At 39.2% G+C, this 27,157-nt stretch overlaps 1 protein-coding gene across 9 annotated transcripts in view; it reads left to right on the forward strand.

Moving 5' to 3' along the window:
• The window catches only part of MYH10 (myosin heavy chain 10), a 127,210-nt gene that overhangs the window by 61,140 nt on the left and 38,913 nt on the right, over window positions 1–27,157 (forward strand). For 5 of the 9 annotated variants that reach the window (XM_081028951.1, XM_081028949.1, XM_081028947.1 and 2 more), the window contains 10 exons: window positions 690–753; window positions 2,591–2,689; window positions 4,475–4,618; window positions 4,867–4,962; window positions 7,628–7,746; window positions 8,385–8,537; window positions 11,370–11,543; window positions 16,154–16,327; window positions 16,565–16,679; window positions 21,061–21,123. In XM_081028951.1, the coding sequence (XP_080885077.1) occupies window positions 690–753; window positions 2,591–2,689; window positions 4,475–4,618; window positions 4,867–4,962; window positions 7,628–7,746; window positions 8,385–8,537; window positions 11,370–11,543; window positions 16,154–16,327; window positions 16,565–16,679; window positions 21,061–21,123 (1,201 nt within the window). The remainder of the gene's footprint in view (window positions 1–689; window positions 754–2,590; window positions 2,690–4,474; window positions 4,619–4,866; window positions 4,963–7,627; window positions 7,747–8,384; window positions 8,538–11,369; window positions 11,544–16,153; window positions 16,328–16,564; window positions 16,680–21,060; window positions 21,124–27,157) is intronic. The other 4 variants (XM_081028953.1, XM_081028955.1, XM_081028952.1 and 1 more) reach the window with 1 other exon arrangement.

Raw genomic sequence — 27,157 nt, forward strand, 5'->3', positions numbered from 1 at the left:
TCATTGTTACTATGTTTCTTTGTTTTGCAGTATTTAATTTGGCATTTTATATCTGTATTTATAAGTGAGATATTTGCTTTTATTTTGTTTCCCTTTTTTTAATGATGTCTTTACCTGTTTGGGTATTCAGTGTTATGTTAATTTTATAATATGAATTGTGAAGTAATCACTGATTTCTGTTTTCCTAAAACAGTTATGTAGTAAGGCAATTAAATATTCCTTAAGAATTTGCAAAACTATTTCGTTATTTTTTTTATGATTATAGTCTGTTCAAGTCTTCTCTTATTTTTTTTTCTTGAACGGATTTCTGTTTTCCTAGGAAATCATCTATGTTCAGTTTTCCAAATCTATCATTATAGGGTTGGATATAGTGTCCCTTTAATGCTATTAAAAATCTCTCAGATTATTTAGAACAGCATTAAAGTTCTAGATGATTAGGGTTTCATTTTTATTATGTTATTATGTTATGTCCAGAAAGTTACCCTATCCTATTGTTACTGTTTTGGAGTTTATTGAGGCATTTTTTTTCCTTTTTGTTTTTTATTGTTGTTGTTTTTATTTGAGGCAATATTTAAGATTCGTTTTCGTAACCCATTCATGGATACTTGGCAGGGCACACTGACTTTATTATTTTATGGTAATGTTCAGATCCTCTATGTCTTTATTTTCAGTTTTCTCTTTATTTTCAGGGCAAGTTTATTCGGATCAACTTTGATGTAACTGGCTATATTGTTGGAGCCAACATTGAAACATGTATCTTTTTTCATAATAGTATAATCCAAAATAGAGAATTATTTCATCTTCCCACGGCCTCAAGGAAACCCTTTGTGATATCATTCCGATTATCAAGATGATAAAACTTAAGCCCAGAGAGATTGTGACTTGGTCAAGCATTTTCAAGTACTGAATATTAACTCCAAAGTGGTGGGGTTTTTTTTTATTGTTTTTGTTTGTAACACCAGGCCATAACCTATTCACATGGCTGGGGAAGCGGAGATTCCACTGAGATGAGATTACCTGTACATCAACCCAGGAAATGTCTGTGTGGCGTAGGAACTTTTAAATAAATACCATTATGTTGAACTACTCTTCAGTTATTGTTGTTAGCCTATTTCTTAGCATCTACTTCTGATATTCAAAAGGTTGGCATGTACCCACTGAAATAGCCTTATAAAAGTACAGAGTTAAAGCAATTTCAGTTAGTGGTAAGCAGAATAAAACTAAAGAAAAAAATGTCAAATACATAGAATAATTCTAAGAAATATCACATGCGTAGAATGGCCTTAAGAAATGATAGGTCTATATAGAATTATATGAGTAAAGAGATAATAAAATAGAAATGATTCTGAATTGATAGTGTGCCAATTAGGAAAGCTACAGATGATAATTCTCTGATACTTGTTAGAATAATCTCCAGTGATAAAAATACATTGTTTCTATCCCTCAGGTAAAGGATAAATCAAAATTTGCCTATTAATTCACAACTGTATTTTATGTCTCTGAGTATACTCAGAGCCAGAAAACACAAAAAACACTTGAAAATGACGGGAACAGATCTAGGGTTTCTTCATGTTGGTCTGCTGTTCACATGAATGTATTTTTCACCTAGTGTGGAAGATGTGTTTGGGATAGTGTGATTTAAAATTTAGGCTGTATGGCACATGCAGAATTAATTCAGTTGGTGGCTCCAGGGAAGATTTACTTCAAAAGTGGCAATCATCTTCCAAAGCAGTGAAACTGAGCGTCTGTGAGAGGCCAGTGTGACTATCGACCCAGAGACACCAGGAGCAGCAAGACTCAGTAGACAGAGAACCCGAACAGGTTTCAATATGCACTCCGAATACACAAGCAGGTGTGCAGCACTGTGGACACGGGAGCTGACTGGGGGTGAGCTGCTGCCCCATGGGGAGCCCAGGCAGCAGGCTGTAAGTACTAGCAGCAGTGGGAGTCCGGAGCAGCGAAAGGAAGGCCCGGTCGTTCACCTACCGGTAGTCATAGCTGTCTCGGGACATTATTTAGAACACTTACATGAGGTGATGGATGGCAAGTGGCCAGCACCAATTACAGGAGGCTTTCTATAGAGCAGGGCTCTCATGGGTAACACGGTGGTTAAGCATACATTTTGGAGCCCAACCAGGTTTTGATTCCTACCTCGACCATGTATTAGCTTTGCTCTTTGAAGTAATTTCTTTATGCCTTGGTTTCCTTATTTGTAAAATTGTAATAATAATTCTGATGTAAGGCTTTTCCAAGGCTTAACTGAACTTCAGTTTGTATAGATTCTTACAGTTCCTTGTATAGTGCTGTGTTCTTTGAATATAATTCAAATTAGGAGTAAGCTAGGGTGGAGGGGGTGAGGGAAGCACTCTGAGCTTTAAAGTTCCCCCCCAGCTCAATGAATCTAGTAGATAATGAGAAACATAAGTTGTGTGTATATTCTTTTTTCACTTACAAAGTTTAACCATTTAGAATGGCTATTTGCAGGGTAGTTTATAGATATCAGAGAGTGAAAATGTTTCACGAATTAAATTTGTATAGACATGGAAAGAGGGCCACCTTTTCAATTTAATCCTTAACCGTCTTTGCTCAGACCTTCTGGAAAAATCTCGTGCTGTTCGTCAAGCAAAAGATGAGCGTACTTTTCACATCTTTTACCAGTTGTTATCTGGAGCAGGAGAGCACCTAAAGTGTAAGTTACAAAATTTTTTACTATTTTATATTCATTTGAATATCTTTTTTAATATTAAACTTCTTGAAAGAGAGACATTTGGGGAAACAGTAGTTTCATACACACACACTGAAATTCTAGCTGGTTTAATTGTGAAAGTAAAATTGAACTTCTATGCCATGGATATAAGTGGCAGGTATATGGGTGGTGATAATATTATTGCTTATCTTTTTATTTCTTTTTAAAAAATATTTAAATTAGAAGACATGCATTTTTATAAAGTTCTGTTTCAATATTTATCAATATAAAAGAAAAAATAAATTTACTAATAAAATTAAGTTGAATAGATATTTTTATTCCTAGATTTACAACTGAATATATACGTATGCTTTCACTAGTACTAGAAAGAACCTGTGGTGGATTTTCATTTTTCTTGTCGTGAATCACAAAGACTGGAAGCTTGGGATTGCAGGTTAGGGTAAAATGCACAATTCTGTTCTGGGTCAGAAGTTTGCTAGATCGAAATTATATGAGGGAGAAGAGAAGGTGTACAACTTTCCGATTTCTTCTGAGTCTCAAATTCAATGCTTCTTCTATAATTCAGTTGGTGGCTCCATATTCACAGAATAAGAATATGATTTTTATATCTATTATCTAGATATCACAATTGATACGTGCACAGTAATACTTTTCTCATCAGAGATAGGCTTTTGCTAACCACAGAAATGAAATCTGTAATAGTATTGAACCCAGAAATTAATTAGAAAAAGACCTGCAAGGAAAAAAAAAGTATAAATAGAACCAATAAGAGACTGAAAATTCAAGATTATACAGTATGTGATACTGAAGAGAAGATAACCTTCAGGCTTTCAGACTGGTGATAGCTCTGTAATAGTAATGATAAAAAAATAAAATCAAAGTGTGAAAAGAAAAATACAGAAAAAGAAAGCAGTAGGTACCCAGCAGAAGATAAATGTGATGCAGGTTAGAATTAAGAGGTGGGAATGATCAGCAGAAATTCTCTGCAGGAGAGTGTTACAAAGAAACCTGGGAGCACATGATAACATCTCTTATAGGGATAAATAACCCTGTTTTGATCCCTCCTGAGAACATACTTCTACTCTCAGAGAACACATTTATCGAAAGAGTAAGTTAGGTTCTCTCTAACTCATGGGTCCTAAAGTACAAGTAGTCAATGGGGGTATCCATTATAATATTCTGTTGCACATCACCCTCCAAAGCAAAAGTACCACTGAACAAACTGGCGTGGAGAAAGGGTTTCTCATCAGGGCGTTGGCTGCGCTCAGGACTTGCCTGGTCCATATTCCACACCTTCTACTTCTGGGTCTTCAACTGAAGTCCGTGTAGACTTTGTATTGACTCTGTAGTGTTTGCTATAAGACAGGAATACACCATACGGGTTTAAAAGCTTTCCCCCCGAAAGATGGCTGAAATATTTAAATCTGAAAACAATAAAGTTTGGTTCTCTGGAAAAGTTACATCATTTCCTCACTATCCAATTTCAAAGATACCACAAAAGCCACTATGCCAAAAACTCCATGTGAGAGTTTTGCAGTTTACATCATAGCTTTCCTTGCTTGATACAGACGACAGAAAATTGTATATGTTTGTGTATTTAACATGACTATATAAAGAAAAAAATGCATGGAGGTAAAAAGTATGTGGTGGTAATAGATTGAGGGGTGAGCCATTGTTCTCCTGGGATGTCAATCCAGTCTGAATGTAGTGTGCTTCAGTCTGTTGATGAATGTTCATTAAATTATATTTCATTCTATTTTCTTTTAGCTGATTTGCTCCTTGAAGGATTTAATAACTACAGATTTCTCTCCAATGGCTATATTCCCATTCCGGGACAGCAAGACAAAGATAACTTTCAGGAGACAATGGAAGCAATGCATATAATGGGCTTCTCTCATGAAGAGATTCTGTGTATGTGGGATTTCTCTAAGATTCTGGTACTCCTTTAAATAAGACATAAACTGGGGGTAAATAACCTAAACTAGAAAATGATTGAGAAACTAATGCGAACGGCCTGTAATTTTATGAAATCCTGAGATTGTATCTTACTGAAAAGTCTTGTACAGCTAATTTTTAGCACAAAATAAATTAGAATATGTCTCTCCTATATTTTGATTCAATATTTTTATTAATTTTTTTCTTTTTATATTGATATAAAGCAATGCTTAAAGTAGTATCTTCAGTGCTTCAGTTTGGAAATATTTCTTTCAAAAAGGAGCGAAACACTGATCAAGCTTCCATGCCGGAAAATACAGGTAAACTGATGAATGCTGATTTTATTTCTTATATTTGGTTTGTTGTGTTCTCCAAAAACATATTTCAGTGCAAACATAAAAAGCACTCAAGAAGCATTTCCACGAGACTCTCAAGAACAGAGTGGCAGCCCTACGTGCCTCCACGAGGGCCAATCTGATTTAATAAATGAGAGAAGACGATGCATGTGGGGCAGGAAGTGGCACTGGAGACTGCCGTAGCACTGGGGAACAGGAGGAGGCAAGCTGTGGAGACCACACCGCTGATCTGAAAGGAAGTGGCAGCTGCTGACTTTTAGCCAATTTTTACCTGGCCAGGAATATAGGCCGAGACTTTGTCTTGCGTGGCCTTGACACTTTTGAAGAATAGTGGGCAGTTGTTTCAGAAAATGCCCCTCAGTTTGGGTTTGTTTGTTTCCTCCTGATTAAATTCAGGTTATGCATTTTTGGTAATGTCACAGACATGATGTTGCGTCCTGTTGGTACGTTGTATCAGGAGGCTTTTTGTGTCCATCTGTCTCATTATTGGTGATGTTAACTTTGATCACTTTCTTAAGGTAGTGTCTACCAGGTTTCTCTGCTATGAGATTAGTGTTTCCCCTTTGTAATAAGTCTTTGGGGGAGGTAGAGAAGGAGGGAGACACTTTAACGAAATAAATCTTGTTTCTCTCTAGATTCTTTGACCTACTAGCTTTAGCATCCATTGATGATTCTTACCTGAAACCAAGTGTTGCTTGTGGTATCTCAAGTGGTGGTTTTCCGTCTACATTATATTTTTATGTTTACTCCCTGGAATTCTACTGTAAATAAGAGCTTTCACTTTTTCATTCATTCAGTTATTTATTTATATCTGTATAGACACACATGGATAATTCTATGGGTTTATAATCCATCCTATCATTTATTTTTGTCCTTGATTTGGCCATTAGGAGTTGGAGCGCTTCAGATTAGCTCCTAGGTTATTTTGACATGTTCCCTTCTCACACACCCCGCCTTAAGCAATTTCTTTGTAGCACCACAAAATGATGTACCAGGTTCATTTTGTATTTTCATGGCCCTAGAATTGGCCATTTCTCTACAGTTTCTTTATATTGAAGAATGATACTTAGCTGCCAATATCTGGGTGCTGGTTGTGCTCAGTGGTACTAGGGTCTCATTGTTTCTAAGTCCTCTCAGAGGACAAAGCAAGGAGACACACACACACACACACACACACACACACGCACCTGTTTGTTCCTATCTACCTCTATCTCTTCCACTCCTTTCCCTTCCTTCATTCTTTCTGCCCTGTTTCCATCCAACCCCTGTCAGAAATCAATCTCATTCGTTTCTGATTTGTTCTTTGAACTGCACTTTTGAGCCTTGCTGTAAGTGTTTAGCCAACCAAGGTGCCAGCTCTCCACAAAAGGAATGAGTTTCGATATGTTTGTTTAAACATGTAGCCACATTTCTTTATAATAATATCATAAAGCCAAAGTTGTACTTGCCCAGATGACCAGTAAATTTTGTATTTCCTAGTTTTTAATTAATGATTGTGATTCATTTTACTTCTGGAACTTTTTTTTTACTAAGCCTGGTCCTTTGAAGTAGATAGTCTCAGGAAGAAGAGTAAGACCCAGACAGAAGAACAAGTATCATGCAGAGATGTGTGCCTCAACATTTTAATGGCCAAAAGGGGAGCTACCTTAAAATATTCAATAGAATGAAGTAAACCAAGATATAACCACATCGTGAAGTATATTTTTAGCTGCTAAAATGATATTTATCAGGATACAAACCAAAGGCTATGGGTTATATGCCTCTTGTACTTCTTTGTGTTTTTTAACTTCCGATCTAATACATATACACATGCATTCATGCATTAACTAATAGGAGCCAGGATCTAGCGGTTGGGGCAGAACAGTTGGGAAAAGCCAATGAGAAGAGTCAAAGCAAAGGAAGTGCTCTCTGAGGCACAGCCTACCCGCCTAGATAGGCCTCCGGATAGGTTGCCAACAATTAGCTTGGATCGGGGTGGTAGGATAAGAACTTAGGTAGGCTATACTTCTAATATAACTCAAAATGTGCTTACCCTTAGAGAATTTTGTTGTTATTTTAACAATTCAAAATTAATTCTAATAAGTTGTACACTTCTTGCACCTTGGCGATATTAGACAGTGAACTTTTGGTGAAATAGGTGCCCTAATGCCGATGCGAATCAAGAGTAACAAAAGTAGCAGCTATTTATTGAGTGCTTCATGTTAGCCACGTAATCAAATAATTACTTTTTAAAAATTTTTAGATTTCTTGCCTACTAAAATATTATTAATATCATTACATGAGCACAACCAGTATCTATGGTACAAGATAATTGAAACTATTGAAAATACCGTTTTTCTCATTCTTTGTGTTATCCACGGGTTCTAAGACTCAGTAACTTGCCTTAAACTACCCAGAATTAGTAATTTCTGGCTAGCCATCTCTTATAGCCTAAGGATGAGTGTTACTAATTTGAAAGGATGAAGGTATTTTTCATCAGACCTCAAACTTGTCTAACTTTAAGATTTTTTTATTTAGTTTATTTCTTAATACAATTTAATGATACCTGGGTTTTTCAAGTGTTTATTGAGTATATTATGACTAGATCACAAGTAGGAGTCTAGTATTTAGGAGACTTTTTACATTCTAGTTGCACAGAAGCTCTGCCATCTCCTTGGGATGAATGTGATGGAGTTCACTCGGGCCATCCTTACCCCGCGGATCAAGGTCGGCCGAGACTACGTGCAGAAAGCCCAGACCAAAGAACAAGTACGCTTTTCGTTAATTATGCATTTGTTTGAATGATAAACCGTGGTCAAAAGACCTTCTGATTGGCATGTAACACACCGAATCAATTAAAGCTCTGTGATAAGGATGTTTCTTGGTACTAATTGCGTATTTTTTTCCTCTTACACATTTTTTAGAAAAATTTTAAAGGTGACTTTTTAAAAAAAGGAAAGTTGAAATATCACCTTGAGTTTTCCCGAGGGAGATAGATTATCCAGAAGGACAGAGCTGTGTACTTCGGGAGCCTGCCCAGCAGTGGGACGCGCTGCTCCCTTATCCCTGTGTGGGTGGCCCAGCCACAAGAATATAGGAGTCAGATCCACCCATTTCATGGTGGACTCCCTTCAGACTCGGAACACATATGCTGTACAGAACCCCAGGAGGATAGGGAGGGGTTTATTTTTACCGGGCATCTTCACCCTTCCTCTAAATCAGTTATCTTCAGTTTACATTTAGTTGTACTAACATCCTCTGTTGATGTGTAAAATTGAGACAGGACTAAGCAGTAAATGCTATTTCTGGTTTCTTGAGCACTGTAGAACATTAAACTCCATATAACAGCTATTAATGCTTTGTTGAGATCATTTCCAGAATAAAAGGTTGGTGTTGTATAATTATAGGCAGATTTTGCAGTGGAAGCGTTGGCAAAAGCTACCTATGAACGTCTATTTCGTTGGCTCGTTCACCGAATCAATAAAGCTCTGGATAGGACCAAACGTCAGGGAGCATCTTTTATTGGAATCCTGGATATCGCTGGATTTGAAATTTTTGAGGTACGTCTCTCTCTCCCTCATGCTCTTCCTTCCTTCTGCTTATTTTAACAAATGTTAATTAAGGCTCACTATGTACATTCACTGTGCTGTGCCAGGCACCAGAGATATAATGGTAGATAAGAAGGTACAGTCCTTGGTATTCTAGTAGAGAGTCAAACAATAAATGACAACCACTAAATTCTCAGATTTGTGAATAATGAAGTGAAAGGTGTGCTGTGATAAAAGAAGTGGCGGGGCCATCTTTAGACAGCTGAGTCATGGAGGGTGTCTCTGCAGTGGTAACAGCATACCTGAAAGATGAGAAGCCTCTAGCCTCAGTAAGTTTTCCAGGCAGTGGTGCTGGATGAGAGAGAATTGTCAAATGTTAGAAATTGCTAGAAAGCCAATTGCTAGAAAGCCAGTGTGACTAGACATAGCCAACCAAAGGGAGAGAGTAGCTGGAGACTGGAGTGTGGTACAGGGAAAAGAAGAAGTAGGAAGAAGACCGTTGAGGCCATTGGCCATTGTAATGGACCAGGAACCAGAGTGATGGTGGCTGGTTTGAGAATCATGAGTAGCAGTGTGAGATGGAGAAATGAGGAAAGATAATCTCTGTTCTGAACATCAAACCATAGGATTTGTTGATAGATTTCAATATATTTTATTACTGATCTGACTATATTTTTCCAAACACTTATTTACCATCAATCCATCAAAGGTTTGTAGTTATACACCTGCAAAAAAGTTAATAAAATGTTGGTCTCCTAAATATTTATCTTTATCTCTCCTTTGACAGGCTGACTATATAGTAAGGTGCAAATACTTCTTGGGATCAGTGTGCTACTTTGTCCATTATTGGATATTGAATTGTCTTGTTTTAAAATGAACTCCTTTAAAATTATAAGTCTATCCTAATAAAATCTGAACTGTTACTGGTATAAGCAGTTTCATAGGCTGAACTGCCACTACCACAATGAGAATTTGCTTTAATATGTATTGATTTGTAAATAACTTTAAAATCATGAAAGGTGGCTAGGTAAATGGGCACAGTTCACAGAGGAGGATATAGAAATGTCCGTAACTTAAAGCTACATTTTTAAAAATCTGTCGCCTTCCTATATATAAATAATCAGAAAATATAATGAAAGAAAAGAACCCTATTTCCAACTGTACAAGAACAGTTGAAATACCTAAGAATAGATTTAAGAAGAAATGGGTAAGATTTAGTTGAAGACAATTTTGTAGTATGACTTAACAGAAAAATGTGTTGATGCTAAAAATGCAAGCCTTTTTATTGATCATTATTTGTCATGGAAAAGAATGGAAAAAGCCTAAATACCCATCATTAGGAGATTGATTCAATTAATTTTAATACATCCATACAGTAGAGTGTTATGCACCCATTATAAACCATCAGGTGGCTTTATTTACTAATTTGGAAAGATTCCAAATATGCTAAGTTAAAAGAAAAGAAAATAATACACATTTATGAATGCATAGAATATTTCTGGAAGGATCACAAGAAATAAGTGATAGTGGTTGACTGGAGGGAATCAGAGTGAGACTCAGTGCAATTCTTTGTACATTTTTAACTTTATACCATGCATTACCAATTTAAAAATTGTTTATTTTAAAATATAGTTGTTAGTTTAAATATGGAAGAAAAATAAAGATTTTAAAAAAAAATACCATCACACATAGTAGCCCAGGATAAATAGAGAATAAGATTTCATAATCCTAAGGCAGAGCAAAACCATTGACATACATATGAATAAGCACAGTCGAGCAGCCTGCAAATATTGATGTGGTTTTCTAGAAATATTGTGTTGAGCAAGCAAACACTGACCCTCCCTTCCTAGCATAACCTCATTCTAAAATAGTGAGTATAACATCTTCATGGGGGTGGAAGACTGGAATGGCTTTTCAGACTATAAATCTATTCCTTGGAGATTGATTACACCTGCCCTAATTGAAGATCGCTTTTTACAATGAAAGAGGTTATTTATGGGCACAAGCTTTCCTCGTGAACAGGGTGGAGGCAGAAAAAAAGATTGAGTACTTCTAATGTAGAAGGTGATTGCTTTAAGAATATTATACGTATTAATTCAAACATTCATTCATCATCAACAGCACAATAGAAAAAATGGGCAGAGTTCACAGAGAAGGAAACAGAAATGTCTGTAACTTAAGAAAAGATGCTCAAATTCACTTCATGAGAGCAATGCGATATCCCTTTTGATATTGGCAGAGGTCAAACATTTGGTAAGAGAAGGGAATGCTTAGCAAAGCAGCCTGGACCCTCACATTTATTGAGTGCATTTTGTTTGTCAGGCCTAACTGGGATCTCAACAACAACCCTGTGAAGTACAGATTATTTGTCACTCTGGAGCCGGTAGCCTATGCAAAGAATAGAATGGGACAGTACCACATCCATCCTCTAGATGCCTCAAGGCTTAGAATTGTGCTTGCTTCACTTTGCCCCTGGCCTTCCCAAGTCTCTGTGTTTTTCATTTTCTCACTTTCTTTTTCATTTATCTCTGATTTCTATTCATTAACCATAATACAAATTATTTTATTTGTAGATCATTCAGTTAGCATACTGGGTTTATTAATTTCTCATTTTAGCTGCTCAGTAATGTGATGTGGCCATATGTAGCGTGTGTATGTGTGTGCGTGCACGCACGTCGGAGGGATTGAAAGAGACCCCAGTTTAGTCTCTGTCATTATTAAATAGAATCAGTGTAGTTGATACCTAATTAATAATTTCTAATGAATTTTTTGATAAGTGGATGACTAATTATTCCTGTTTTTCCTCCCCCTATGTTTGGAAAATCATTCTTCCAACATTTGTAGCTGAACTCCTTTGAACAACTTTGTATCAACTACACCAATGAGAAGCTGCAGCAGCTGTTCAACCATACCATGTTTATCCTGGAGCAAGAGGAATACCAGCGCGAAGGCATCGAGTGGAACTTCATCGATTTTGGATTAGATCTGCAGCCATGCATTGACCTGATAGAAAGACCCGTAAGAGTATTTACTTGCTATTTGGCTTTGAGCTCATATGCCAGCGTTGAGTTTTTTCTTGGCATAATCTGAGACAAATTATCCAGTCTAATCAGTGTTAATTTTATAATCTACATTTTCTAGGAAGGTGATACTTTGATAAAATATCTATTTAAAAAGTAAGTAGCATGCCAGGAAGACCCTCCTTTGGCTCTCCTTTCTTACAGCCGTATGCTTGTCCTTGCATGTGTGAATACATTGGCTAAGGGTCCCTGGTTCCTCAGAGTGCAGACACCAGTGGCAGTCACATTCACCTTCAACCCTCAGCACCTGTCAAAGGGTGTAGGGCTCCACCTGGCTCACTTCCTAGGCAATACAGGGACACTTCATTTAGCCAAAATTCAGTCAGGTCATGTAAAGCCATTTTTCAGATACTAACACTTCTCCTTGTGAGTACAAAGATGTTTTTATTTTGCCAGATTATTTATTTATTTATTTAAAAAACTTTGAGGTTGACGGGTTTTCAGGCAGATATATTTTTATAGCGATCTTAGCAACTATCAGATTTTTTTTTTTTTTTGGTTCAGTGTTATGTAGAGATACATGGAACTATGTATAACTCATTCATTTCGGAAACTCAACTCCATATGAGTTCAAACAAATATTGATGATTTGGCTGTGTATTCCCTGTCAGTTAGCTTTTGCTCAACAAGATAGTAGCTTTGCTTATTTTATTTTGCTGACTACCAGAATATAGGAAAACTAAAGCATAATTAAGCACAGTCATCACGTAAAGTTCTAATGCTAGTTCAGTAGGAATGTTTCACAACAGCTCCGAGTTGCATCTTGTGAGGTGCACTAGGCTTTGAAGCAGTGCTTTTTCGTGCTGGTGGGTCTCTGCCTGTGCTCACTGTGTTTGAAGGGGTTGGAGGGTTGGTGCCTACAGCCTGGATGTTACAGTACCTGTAGTCAGAACTGGGGAGAGGAAGAGCCTAGAAGACATTTGCCCCTGAGTGATGTAGTTATAGCATATTAAAAATTTGGAGTTAAGGGAAGTAACACAGTTTTCATTTGGCTCACACATGAGAGATTATTTTACCTTTCAGGGCACTGTAGCTGCTTGTTTATAACAGAGCTCTCAAAGCACCTGTAATTGGAAGGGATCTGCTTCCGGGTACCTTACAGCATTATTGAGAAATAGCGTGCAAGGCGCCCTAGTAGTAACTGCCAGTGAACTCTCACGTTCACGCCCACACACCTGTGAATATGTGTCCTTGCCGCTTTATTGCCCCAAAGAGTTGTTTGGGAATTTATATAAATAAGGGAATAGAATATTTCATATAAGTATTATTGATGACCATATGGTTTGTTGTTTGGGGTGCACATTTATATGTATCTGACACTGGAAGTCCTATGTTTTAAGAAAGTATTGACTGTGTATCTGCACTTACAGTTTAGGTGGAAGTGAAGCCATCCAAAAGAGTTGCTAAATCAATCCCTTGTCTTTAGGAAACATTGTGCTAAAACTCTTCCAAAGGGAAAATTATCTTTCCTGTTTTTAAAAAGTATTTTTAGAGGGTTTTAAAATATGATGGTTTTGTGACCTTCAAATGACTCTTAGGAATATACATTCTTCTTAATGTTACTCAATTGTATTTCTTTTGCTTTTTTCCTCTAGGACAAAATACTTTATATGCCATTTTTCTTCACTCTTACATGATACTTTTATTCTAAAAGTGAGAGTGGTAGGGGAAAGGAAACATTTCAACCTTAATGATTAGCTCACAGCAAAAATAGGTGAGGCAGAAAGAGTTTGGTCACATTTGGAGTGTTTTGTTGGATTTCAGTTGTTTTGTTGGATGTTGTTGGATTAACAAAAGATCAAGGCAGCAAGAATGTATTAAATCCTCGATGACAGCCTGGAAATACAAAGATAGGGGGTACTGTAGGGATGTGAGGAGTAGATAGCCTGGCCCTGGTCCTTGGGGACCTGATCTTGAAGCCAGAGAACAGAACAAAACATGGTGGTTAGTTCATTGGTTACATGGCTCCGGGGCTAAGTGATGCTCTGAATTTGGAGAAGGTAAAGCTCACAGTTGGCTGACAGTATCACAGGAGGTTTCCCAATGTGGATGTCGTGAAGGGAGTAGGAGAGCATTCCAGAGCTACATTCCAGAAACTGCAGGTGAGCAATACATTGATAGTGGTATTTTAGGAAAATTATTCAGTCAGGGTGTTCAGAAAACATTGGAATGGAGAGGCTATCCAGATATGCCTACATACTGAAGGGAATGAGCAGAATGAATTCCTTCCTTTTTCCTCTCCCCTTCCCTGCTCCCTCCTTTCATCCTTCTCTCCCTCCCTTCTTCACTTCTTCCTTCCTATACTTCTTGTTCTTCCCAAAAAACCTTTAGATTCTTCTAGGCTCTTCCCAAAAAACCTTTAGAATATAACCTTTTATTCCTTGCCTGAGTGGTCCCAATTTAAAAGCGAGAGAACTCAGAAAGGGGAGGAAGGGAATTCAAGATTTAATGCTGCCACACTCTTTACCTCAATTGTTCTTTAGGATTACTTTATTCTACTTACCCATAGAAACATAAAGTCTGATTTTTAAAAAAAAAAAATTTTTGAAAACCTTGTAAGAGTTTATAATAGTAGGAAATTCAACTGACCATGTAGAATGATGTGGGATAATGATTCGTAGATAGTCCTTTCAAAATGGCGAGTGAGAACATATTCCAGAAGGAAAATACCTAAAAAGCTACCCTGTGGTGGCACCTTTCTGTCCTGTGCCAGTCTTAACCTCATCTCTCGCAGACCCAGCCCCTGTTCAACTTGGGAGGAGTGGCAGTAGGTGGCTCCTGAGCTCGGAAAGCTGCTTATAAAACCCCTGATACTGCTTCTGTGCTTAGAAACATAATCTCCCAAACTTACAGCTCTTTAAGAAATCCCCAATTAAAAGGAATAGTGTTAGCAGAGAACTGGACATTGAAGGATGAAGTAGGAAAAATAAAAAAGAGACACAATAATGGATATTCATAATTATGCTGTCACTGAGTCATTTAGAAAAGATTAAATTATATTTGAGACCATATTTCAGAATTTAGAAAAATTTCCCTTAAAGGGAATTAAAAATGTAAAAATTATGGTAGAAAGATGGACGTTTTGCTTATCTTCATACTGATATGGAATTTCATTTCTCGAAGTTGTGAGGTGAATGGGACATGTTGGGTTATCTACCACTCTGAACCTTTGTTTCTCTAGGATTTCCTATTCCTAGCTGTCTTTGATTATAGTCTTTCAGCTGCTTTGAAACCCTGTAAGTTCTCCTAGGTAAAGGACCCACAAACTAGATATCCATGGAGGAAGGGTCTCAGTGCTGGGGCTCACTGCACAAGTTGTCCTCAGCTTCTACCTGCTGGCATCCTGTTTCACCACCACCTTCGTCTGACCATACTCTTACATTATTTCATTTATATTTAACTATAACCTCTAGTTACTTTGTAAGCAGTATTGGTATAGAGCCTTCTCTCCCAGTAAATATTAAAGCCTTGTGAGTTAAAGAAAACTGATCCTAGAGATTTATTCAAAAAGCCGATACACCCTAGAATCAGTACAAATCTTGTATCACAAATTTGCCATATTTTCAGCATGGCAATGAATAATGACCCAGAAGCACTATAAAATAGGCCATCGCTGTGTATATGTTTTATTTAGCTTTCTTGTGTTCCCTGCTTTCTCCAAAAAGGCAGTCATTCCACTGACTTTTGAGCTCCCAGAGAATGGCAAGCTCTAGGCATTTTTTTAAATTGAAACATGATTCACGTACCCTCAAGTTCACACTTTTAAAGTATACAGTTCAGTAGTTTTCAGTATATTCACGAAATTGTGCAACTGTGGCACTGTCTAATGCCACAACATTTTCATCATCCCAGAAAAAAACTTTATCCATTAGCAGGCTTTCTCTATTCCTCTCCCCTAGTCCCTGGTGACACTAATCTACTTTATGTCACGTGGCTTTTTTTTAGTAACTAATTAAGTAAAATAAAAAATAGGCTTTCAAATGTTTGTTGAAACAAATATATAAAGTAATTGATAAATTATTTCATCACCTTCCATATATTCTACTTAATAATAGTTTTAAATGTTTCACCAAGTACGAAGCAGTGCAGACAATTTCATTTAATCGTCACTTAAACAGAAACTTAAATTGATTAGGATATAAAATGTCTGAAGCATTCCACCTAGCAGAGGTTTTTAATAATTTATCCATCCAGTCATTGAATATAAATAATCAGTTTCATCTCTCCACCTCCTAGTTTCTTTGTGGTGTCTTTTACTTGCTGTTTTTTGGGGGCCATCTGCTTGGAATTAGTTTACCTACAAATGACATATACGTGAGCTTAAGAGATAAGTTACACCCATTGTCTCACCAGTACTTATTTAGCAGTTTGAGAGCTCAGTGTTTGAATTATAGATACGGTTTGGCCATTACCTTTGATCCTAGCAATTCGGTTGCCTTAGATCTTCATAAAACTCGAAGTTAAACTGCCAAACCCAGTGAGGGAAAAAGTCCTGGTATTTAAAGAGACGTGGAAAACTTGTCAGTTCTTACTGCCTCTCGTTATCAGGCTAACCCTCCCGGTGTACTGGCCCTTTTGGATGAAGAGTGCTGGTTCCCTAAAGCCACGGATAAAACCTTTGTTGAAAAGCTAGTTCAAGAGCAAGGTTCCCACTCCAAGTTTCAGAAGCCACGGCAACTGAAAGACAAAGCTGACTTTTGCATTATACATTATGCAGGAAAGGTAAGAGTTGAGTAACTTGATTTCAAAAAATCTGTGAAATTTTGCTGCATTCGATGAAGCTTGTAACAAAGGTGCTGATAAACATTTGTAAATCCTTCAGTATACACTACAAATGCATTGCCTTGGAGAAAACCCACTTTTTGGATTGTTCTGTGAGCATTTTTGGTTAAGGCCTAAAATGTTTCTTGTTTTGTGTTGTTTTTCCATCTCGCCATATCTGGCTCTGGTCCGGGCCAGGTGGACTATAAGGCAGACGAGTGGCTGATGAAAAACATGGACCCCCTGAACGACAATGTGGCCACGCTCCTGCACCAGTCATCGGACAGATTTGTTGCAGAGCTTTGGAAGGATGGTAAGAATGTGCTTACGTTTTTAATTAAGCTTGGCCAGAATTGTATACAATTAAGTCTTAGATATGTGTATATGTATTTTACTTTAAAACCCTTTCCCTAGAGCAGGGCTGCCGTTATATCGGAATTTACCCACTTAAAGAATCCTTGGATAACGAGACATCTGCCTTCTTGCTCAGATGCTATGGGGAATGTGCAGACATTCTAGACCCAAAGCCATAAAGAGCTACACATGTCTCAGGCCACGCTGGTCCCAGTTAGGTTGTAATCCAAGGGTATTGAGGCACAAAACCCGAGAAGCCCTGTGCACTTTCTCTGGGTTGCATACAGGTCAGCTGAGTCGCGTCCTCAGTCACTTCCGCCTTTCTCACACACACGTAAAGTGGCTGATGTGCACACTCTGCATGTGGATCAGTTGTTTTTATTCCCGTCAGTCCGCCTAGTTCTTTTGTGTTCATGAACCTTGAGTAAAGATTTTGGAGATTTTGTCATAGACTGGAAGGTTTTACTAGTAGCAGAAAAACAAAATCTCTGTGTGTGTATGCATAGTGGGAACCAGCATCTTCTAGAGCTTCGCTCTCACTGCTACATCCCATCCTGATTGTAGCCGCCCTCTGTGTGTGGCCTCAGGTCATGCAGGACCTTAGCCTCCACCTGACCCTTGCTAGGCCTTGCCCCTGAGGCCAGGCTGAAGTAACCTGGCTCACTTCTGCTTTTCCTATAGCACCTCAAGACCTTGTAATCTAGCTGTCTTCTCAGAGGTAGAGAGAGAGAAACACAGAAAGCAGAAAAGAAGGGGTTCAGGCAATTGGCGACAAAGAGCTAGAAAGAATGAGCATAGAGAGAGAGAATATGGAGAAAGGTGACCATATCAAAGATAGTCTAGGCAGCATGATGTAATAAGTGTGAGTGGACGTGCAGGGGTGGGGTGCACGGCCCACATGCATGTGTGTGTCCTACGAAGAGACCATGTGCCTAAAACTGTTTAAAAGGAGAGATTTGGGGAACAGGTTAGGTTTCCAACAGGTCACACAGAGGCTTTTAGTCTTTATGATTGGATGAATGTCTTCATCCAGATGCTGTGTGTTCACTGTTACTCTCCATGACCCGGTGACTCTCCATGACCTGGTGAGTCAAGGGGGGCCACCTGACGACTGAGAAGAGGAGCAGGAACCTCCTGGGGCATTTGCAGTGCCTCAGTAGTGGAGGGACTCCTGACCCTGTTGCTAGGAAATGTTAGAATGGGATAGGAGAAGCTGGAACTGGAGCAGGAAAAACAACTGAGCTCTGGTTGTCTCAGGGTCCCCAGTGCTAGAAAGACCAACACTGGTGAGATGGAAATGTGCTTGGAAAATGTCACAATGTGAAGGGAAAGGAGTAATGCTGCCCATCACAAATACCTGCATTCTATTAGGAATCATTTCCGTTGTGACCGTATTAGGCATGATGTAGGTTAGAGTTAGACCACACTCCCTCCTCCTCCTGGCACTTTTCTAAGATCTTAGCACACAGGAAAGGGGGTGAGATATGCAGGCAGATTGTTGAGTGCCAAAGATAACTTATGGTGAATGCCGTGTGAATGGCACAGAATGAGCTATTAGCAGCATGCAGCAGGGACAGCAAGGGACTACCTCTTTCCTGGGGTGCTAAGGTAAAATGTCACGGAGGAGGAGGCAGTTTTCTTGGTTCTTGAAGGAGAATAATTTGCTGACATTTACTGAGTACTTAAAATGCTGGGCAGTTTTTCAGCACTAATTTATGTGCATTCACGTCCTGATCAGACCTTAAATATTGAGGGTGAGTAGGTTCGCATGAGCTCGCTCATCTAGGGACGGGGAGCAGTTTTAGGAGTGAGGTTGGCGTGGGAGAAGAAGGGGGTGAGCAGATGCAATGGACAATCACAGTATGAAAGTGGAAAATCACAGCTTGGGATAAGTGTTCTCTTTGGGACATTGGGGCCAAAGGGTACAAGCAGGAAATGAGGCTGACCATGGAGAACCCTGATTGCTAGTCTCAGTGGATTTGACGTTATTGAACAAATAGCATGAGTAGGTTTGTGAGCCCAAATAGTAACACGGTATGAACTTGAAGAAGTAGAACAGGCAGTGCTTCGTTGGATGGGCTGGGGTGAAAGAACCTGGACGTGGGGAGTCCGGTGTGAGGTGACTGAGCATGAAAGAAGTGGAAATGGAAGGAATGCCTAGGAAAAAAGGAGCAGGGGAAACTAGGATTTTTACTACCAAAGCCTGAAAAAGTTATTTTTCTCTTCATTTTGAATGAGAAGAGAGGCAGGTATTTGGGGAATTAATGACTATATAGTAAAAGAGATTAGGTCCTGACCTTACTTACTGGTTCTTATGTTGCGAACCACTTTTGACTCTTATATTTTAATTTCTTAACCCAAAATGATACTGTGAGAAACACCTATTGAGCACGTGACCCATTCATATGTTACATTACTACATGTGTAACCATGTGCTTACCATGGTTATAATCTGTGAGATCTGTTTGGAAATGAAGAAAGACATGGTCCTGCCCTCCAAGAGCTTATACTCTAGTGGAAAACTCAGGGTACACACAGATGCAATCCCAGGACAAAGCCAGCTTCTGTCTTATCTCCCAGTTTCCTTGGCTTCCTCCTTACATGCTCCTTTAACTCCATGTCTCACCATCCCCAGAAGTGGGAGAGCCTTTGGCAGCAGTGGGTCAGAAGTTTCAGGAAAGTGAAATCTGGCAGCAAGGGTGGAGGTGGGGGCTGCAGTGATCCTCGTCACAGATGATGTGTCTTACGGGCAGGGCCATGTCTGGAGCGTGCTCATCTGCCTTTTTGTGCTTTCCATGTGCTTTCCACAGTTACGTATTTGATTACAGAAACGCTGAGAGAAGATACTTGCAGCCTTGAGGAGCTGCTCCAGTCCCGGCCCGAGCCCCTGTCCATCTGTACTTAGTCACAAACTGCCTGTTTGCGTAGCCTTGCTGTCACCCTTGCCTTTCTACAGATAGGCTCTTGGGAGCATGTTTGGCCACTTTTGTCAAAGTATGCTGAGAGAACGCTTATCTTCCCCAAGTTTGACTGGCCGTGCTTGGTGTCTGCTCTGGAATATTCCCCCGTGTTTGCTCTCCTAATAATTTGCAGGAAGTCCTGTCGTCCATCAGCTTAGGTGGACAGTATTCAGTGTCATCTGAGTGACAGGATCTCAAAGGTCACTTGCTGTTGGGGAAGGGGCAGGCAGAGTGGCTGGCAATACCATGTTTGTCCAATTCTGAGGACTGTGTGTTTCATACCTAAAGTCAGGGCAGGCACAGGCGTTTGAGGAGGGTGCTAAGGTGGAGAATTCATCACTGTTCACTCTGGATTAGAGACCTCTTGGGATAAGGGGAACTTTTTCTCTGGGAAAATAGCCCTGGAAAAACATGTAATTATTTTTCCCTTTTTATAGCCACATACATGCAAAAGCAGAAAATGGAAGTGGACCGTGAATGTATGACTATATGATATATGAATATAGTTTGCCTATAAAGGTGCAAAACATTTTGTGTTAAAATAAACTGTGTGGTAGGGTTTTACAGAGTTTTCTCAAGGCCAAACTAGGAGAAATAAGATGTTTTGGTGGCAGCCCTGCCCTAGAGATTCACAGTGCCCTACTTTTTGCTAAAAGATGTTTTAGGATCTCTATACCAGCGGCACAGGACTTCTTGCCGCTTCTTAGGACTTATATACAGAAAAAAAAAACCCTGAAGATTGTGTTTTTATGTAAATGTGCCTCTTAGGATATTTTCATGAGTAACGGTGTGACCAAGTATCAGCTTACTTATGATTTGAAGTTATTTTAACATTTTGCTAGCAACAGAACTTGAATTTTGTTTTCCTTAATGGTAGTTACCTATCTGTTAGTAATTTGTATTTGAGGTAAATTATATTTCCAAAATCGGTGCTGTAAAAATTACACAGCAGTGTAAAACTTTGACAGTAAAAGCGACTACTGTATACATTTACCAGAGTGCTCTAACTTACTGCAACATTGTCCTGATTTGCTCATGACAAGATAATTTTATGAACGACAAGTCAAATAGCATACATTATTACTTGTAAAATTTCATCCTGCATTACATGGGGTACTCATTTAACATTGATGTGATGTAATGCTCACACCTGGAGTTGGGAATGTACTCTTTTGATTCAGATTAAATTTGCTTTATAAAGAACTCTGTCCAAATGTACAAATTCTCTAAAACAGTAATATTTGCATGGGATCTGCCCGGGATTAGCTACTTTTGTAGTCAGATTTCAAAGTTTACTTGTGATGTCGAATGTCTTTCACACTAACTGAAGTGTTTGTGTATTTGCTCTTCTGTCCTGTTTTTGCTGTTTCTCTGCTTTAGAGATTCAGAATATTCAGAGAGCTTCTTTCTATGACAGTGTTTCTGGTCTTCATGAGACACCAGGTGAATGTACAAAGCCTGTAGGTCTTCCGAAACAGAAGGGTTTTAAGCCCACAGGAAGAACTTGCGGTGGGGGCTGGCAGGGTGGCCGGGGAGGGCAGGGTATACTGGGCGTGGGGCTGGTTTCTGGGTTTCTGTTTTTGTTTTGCTCATAGACCTGCATGAACCTTTCATTTCATGCTCAGTTTTATTATACTTCAAGGCAACTGTTTGAGTGCATAAACAATTCAACTGCTGCTGCCTACACATTGCTTCTTATTTTATGCATAGCACTTAGAGCACTGCATACTAAAAGGTATGTCACTACCTTTTCCAATAGTGCCATTTTGATACACAGTCCTCTGAGGGAATTGTTAGGAATTGATCTACTGTAATGTCTCCTTTGTCTTTGAGTTGCCTTCAAATTTGCAACTTTAAGAAATTCCAAAGAGGAGTTTTTTTCTTTATTTAAGTCATTAACATTTTATGAACAAATAACTACATATTTACCTCACATGTGTTGGTCTCATCATTATACCTTTTGTTTGGAATTTATGTGCATATCTAGTAGCTACTTGGCTTTTTCTTTTGTACTGAGGATAATGAAACTATCAACAAGGCTTGATATGTGCAAGGTGAGACTAAGATAGAGTAGAATTTGTACATTGAATGTGAAATTGAGCTCCAAATGTATGGGTCTTGTGGTCTGAATCCTAGCCTGTTTTAAGATACAGGCTAACCTTGGCCGGAGGCCTCCCGCAAAAGCCCAATGTAAAATGAATATCACCCAGCCTTCCAGTTATTTAGTAAAATTATCAAGTAGTGGAATCACATTCATATTATAAAATTTCCTTTATAATTTTTAGAACATGATAATGCTGAGATCTAAATTCATCTCAAAAGTGTTTTGTATTTGTTTTTTAATATGTTAAAGGAATGTGCCCATTTTCATTCAAGTCAAGATTCCTGCCATCAGTTCTAGTTCATAGCCTATAAAAGAAGTAGATTGCAGCATTGGGGATGGGGAGCAAGGGAGATGATTATCCTGAAGATTATTCCATGAGCTGGAATGAATATGCCACAGAAGAACTCCGAAGGAAGAAATCTTCATACTCAGTTATCTATGGCCTTGGGGAACACTGACAAAGTTGAGAAGTGGGGAGAGGAAGAGAGAGCTAGGAGGCAGTTTTAAGCTTATGTTCTGCCTGAGTGAGACTTGTGCTTTGTTAAAAGGTTAGCGCTTGATCCTTTAGACATTCTCCCAAAGTAGAGTGCATTCTTTAAGTTAATTTCCTTTAACTCATTCAGATTTCTAATTTCTTAAGAGAATTCCAGACTGTGAGCTCTTTGACAGCCAGGACAGTGCCTGCTTTGCTTACTGTCATTTCCTCAGCACCTGGCACAAAGTCAGCACAACATAAACTACATCTTTGCGTGAGGGAATTGATGGGTGCGTGAGTGTCCCACTCCCAGTTTTCAAATGCAACAGCTTTGCCTAACATGCCCACGGCAGCCTTTCCCTCTCCTACAGCATAGATGCTCTTTCCTCTGGGACCATGATCTTCAGAGTGTATGGGTCTGTACCAACAGGATCAAGGACACAGCCACTCTCAGATGGCATCATTCTGGCAGGGAGTAAGCCCATTCACCTCCCCACATTCTCACTTGGCACTGAAAGTGGTGCCTGGTTCTGTCTCTTGGTAAGATGTCCTTTGGTTGAGTTACTCAGCTGAAGCAAGTGTCAGGGGCTCCATCTATACTTCTCTTTAGAGGTCTTTCTATGCATCGTGGCTAAATACGGCCTTCGAAGTCGGGTATAGTCTTTCTACAGCAAATTGTTTTTCTCCTCAGTATGTGTTTATGAATTCAAACTCCAGGGAAGGGTAACAGGTTTTAAATGAAAACAGGCTTTGGTATGTTCACTGATTTCTCGTAAGACGATGTATGAAGGAGTTCCCAGGGATCCAAATTATGATCGTCTTTGATGCTTACATGTAATGAGCATCTCTCTAAATGAGGTAACACAAAACAAATATGGACCCTGTACTTCTGAGCACATTCCTCATGTTAGGAAAATAGCATTATGAACACTATGCAGCCTTTTGAGGATAAAAATGAGAGACTGGGGTAAAGAGAGGCTTCCAAAAGCATCAAAGGACAAGCGCAGAAGAGAAAGGAACAGAATTCTTAGAGGCAGTGTAAGGAGGTCATACAAGTTTTTGTTACAAACCGAGTGATTGTTTTCTTACAAATATACAGCATTTGGAAGTCGAAACTTGTGAGATTATTAGTACTGGAGAATGCAAGCAAGCTTAATGAACCAGCAAAGAGGGATTGTACCCTCAAAGTTACAGGCAGCGTTTTTAGACTTAAGGTTCTGTGTTAGGGTCTCTCTGTGGCCTTCGTCCTGATCCAAACTGTGTTGGAGGGACAGTTATGTATAATCTGCCCTAACGCTAGTTTATACCTGCAGTCTCCTCCGCAGAGTAGTACCATTTAGGTTCTCTGGACCTTCATGAGTGCTGAATGGCAGCTGACCGATCTGGAAGGGTACCACCACAGAAAATGTGAGAAGTACATGAAGCAGGTTTTAATTGGCAGAGAAATCCCACGCCCTTTTTCAAGCTTTCATAGAAGCAATACTTGAAATATGGTACAGCGATTGAGACTGAGAATCACCAAGGAGAGGTTGGTTACCCCTGGAGGAGGGCTTCCCCTTTGTAACAAGCTCTTTCGGATCTCCCTTTATCATCTTCTAATAAATATCCACTGAATTTCTTACCTACCTTCTTGTCATAATTTAGGGGGGAAGCTTTTACCTTAGCCATGCTTCAAACAAAGAAATGATAATATTCTGACTTCCAAAACTTTGAACCAGTCTTTTTTTTTTCATCTTTTTTTAGTCCCAGGAAGTAAGTAATTAAAGGAAGTTCCACTTAGAATCAAGTAGCATGGCTGATAAGATAATCAGCTAATCTCCTTGTAGATTATTATATCATTTGGTCATAAATTTCTATTTTTAATGCCATTTTAGGATCTATGGTTTAAGTCTAACACGGTTTATGTGCTAAGTCAATGGTCATCATTTTCAGTAGATGACAGTTTGTTGTTGATGTTGCAGTATATTCTACTCCTTCATATTTTGTCTTGAGTCCTAATAGGAGTTGGGAGCTCAGGAGAAGCAGCATTCGGGTTCTGCAACCTGAGTTCCTGAGGTCAAGTGGGGACAATGACACTTAGTTCTCAGGGTTCTCGGGAGTGTCAAACAGGGCAATGTGAGCCTGCTCCTGGCACACAGAGGTGCCCAAATACCTGATGCCTGGCAGTGTGCTTGCCTTGGCTGCCTTCACAGCCATTGCAGTTGCTGTCGCACCCTTGTTGCTCCTGCGTTTGTAATTATGAAAAACAGAAAAATCAATGAATGTTAATTTCCTTGTCTGTTCTTTAGTCTCCTGCTTTTACGCAAGTGTCCCAAGGCCAAGCTGATGAGCAGTCGTGCTGCGCTGCCCAGTGCCAGCATGGATTAGGTACATGGGACCTGCACAGGGAGAGAGCAGGAGAAATGCGACAGAAACTCTGTAGGGCAAATGGGGCTTCCTGTTTGCCAAAAGAGCTTTGCCTTCTACCAAAAGGGGATGGGAATGTACAGATGAGGAAGGTAAAGGAGACAAAGTCAAGTTGAGCTGACATTAGTGCTTGGGAGAAGGAAGATTGCTTTTAAATCACTTGCCTCCAGTCAACCTCTAGACTTCCTGGAATTTTTCTAAAAATTTCCAAATACTCTACAACCATTAACAGATTGGTTCTACTACCCAGTTATGTAACCACTGTTGATTTATTATTGCTGTGTGATAGGGACGGTATGGAGATTACTACTTGGTGTTAAGATTCTTTCTGGGAACTCATAGCAGTTAAATATTTATTTCTGAATCAGTTTTCAACTTTTAGTAACATGCTAGTATACGTTAGAGTAGAATTGTCTTAATTTGTTCAAATGAGTATTGAGAACCTGCTACTTGCCTAACATAGTTCCCCTGGTACCAGGGGCATTTTCTGAAGTATTTGACGTAGTTCTTACTCATCACCACTTGGCTATTAAAATCAACACTAAAATAAGTTTCTCCCCCCCCCCCCAAATATTGCTTTTTAGCTATATTAACTACAGTGAGTTTCTGAAGAGTTGGTTTCAATACTTTAAATTAAACTTAGTAGCACTAGTTAGTTGGCCCCATGCACAGAGGACATAAAAATCTCATACACCTCTTGTGTTCTGAGACTGCCCCCTAGAAGAAGGGCCAGTTAAGCATTCTGACATTAGACAGTATCATTCCTTATTTCAAAACCAAACAAAACAAACAAAACAAAAAACTGTTGATGACAGTTTTATGGGATAGATGATTACAAATTATATTTTTACTCTTAAATTATAAATATGCCTTTACAGATTGCAGGTCTGTGTAGCTCATCTAACTTCTCACTGTCTAAATAAGTTTTTATAGATTAATAAATTGTGTAAAATACTTTGAATTCTTTTCAGGCTACCGGAACACCAAATAATGAATTACAGTGCCCACCAGCAACCTTACCCAGGCTCTCCTGACACCTCAGATGGAAGAGTTTGTAGGAGGAGGGTAAACAAGCCATTCTTTCCCTGAAACCATGTGCTATGAGACACATGGAGGTTTTCGGAGGGATGTTAGGCCTTAGAAGGAACAGTGCTGCTCATTTCAGGAAGCTTCTAGAATCTTGTCTTTCCAGTTTTCTCCCTTTCTTTGATCCCTGCTCTAACCATTTTCAACAAGAAACTATTTTTGTAAAATAGAGGTTTTTGTAGGTCTTGATTTTTGAGTGATACCACGTATTGTTAGTGTGGTCCAAATCACGTGGTGAAGTTCTCAAAGTATCTCTTTTACCCACAAGCTAATTTTGCTCATCGGTGGAAGCTAACCCTGAGCTTAAATTTTTGAATTAAAATAAGAAAGAACTGAAAGTCCAAAGCATGCTGAATATTTAGCTTTGGATCAACCTTCCTAAAAATATATTTGAAAATCAAGTTCATTATGATTATATATTTTGTTTATTGTTGTAGAAAATCAGCTCCTGCCCGGGGCTGCATTGTTGGACCACTGCCAACTCGTGTGGCAGAGCTATGCTTGAGGCCCGAGCACCCCAAACCAGTGCACTGAGTGCTCGCAGAGGAAACATGGCGCACCTCCCCTTTTGTTATGGGGTGACTTGTTCTTGGGGGTAATTTTGTGTTTGTTCAGCAGAGATATTTATTAAATAGCTACCATGTGCCAGGCACCATGCTCAGGCCAGCATTGGTTGGTGGGGGAAGGTAGAAGAAGTCATCTGAGATGGTGGTCAGAGGGGTACAGAGACCCCGCAAATGGCTCTCAGGGCCCTGCGTGTGTTAGACGCTGGACAGACGTCCCCAGGGAAGCTCAGTACATTGGGAAGACACACAGAATACAGTGATGTCCCAGGGATCCAGCTGCGATTTGCAGCCTCTAAAAGGAAGTGGCATCTAGTCCAGAGGCAGAGTGGAAACTGGAGCCTATGAAGAGGTAGTTAGGGAAAGAAGGGAGATTTTAAAGCCATTAAGCATGTGTCAGGATGACTAGGAGGTACTCAGGCAGAGAGAAAAGTGTGGAGACTTAAGGTCCTTGCAAATGTGAGAAAATGCAACTGGTTTGTATGGTTGGAGCTTAGGCATATATGGAAAAATGGCCAGGGAGGTACCTTCCTTGAGCACTTGAATGTTTTCCAGGCACCTCACGATTCTGTGAGTTGGGTCACATTAGCTCCATTTCACAGAGGAAGACACTGAGGCTTGGAGAAGTTGGGTAACTTGACTCCAGATCACACAGCTCATGAGTGGCGGGTGTGTCTGACTCTCTAGATTGAGACAATCATGGTATAGTACTGAGCTCAGTTATTTGGACCATATCCTACAACTGTAGGAAAAATTGAAGGATTTTAAGTATAGGAATAAATACCTTGTTTAGTTTGGTCTTTTAGAAATACCTGTTAATCATTAGGCTGGAACCAAAAGCAT

This window comes from Rhinolophus hipposideros (genome assembly GCF_964194185.1).
Source record: "Rhinolophus hipposideros genome assembly, chromosome: 20".
NCBI classification, from domain to species: Eukaryota; Metazoa; Chordata; class Mammalia; order Chiroptera; family Rhinolophidae; genus Rhinolophus; species Rhinolophus hipposideros.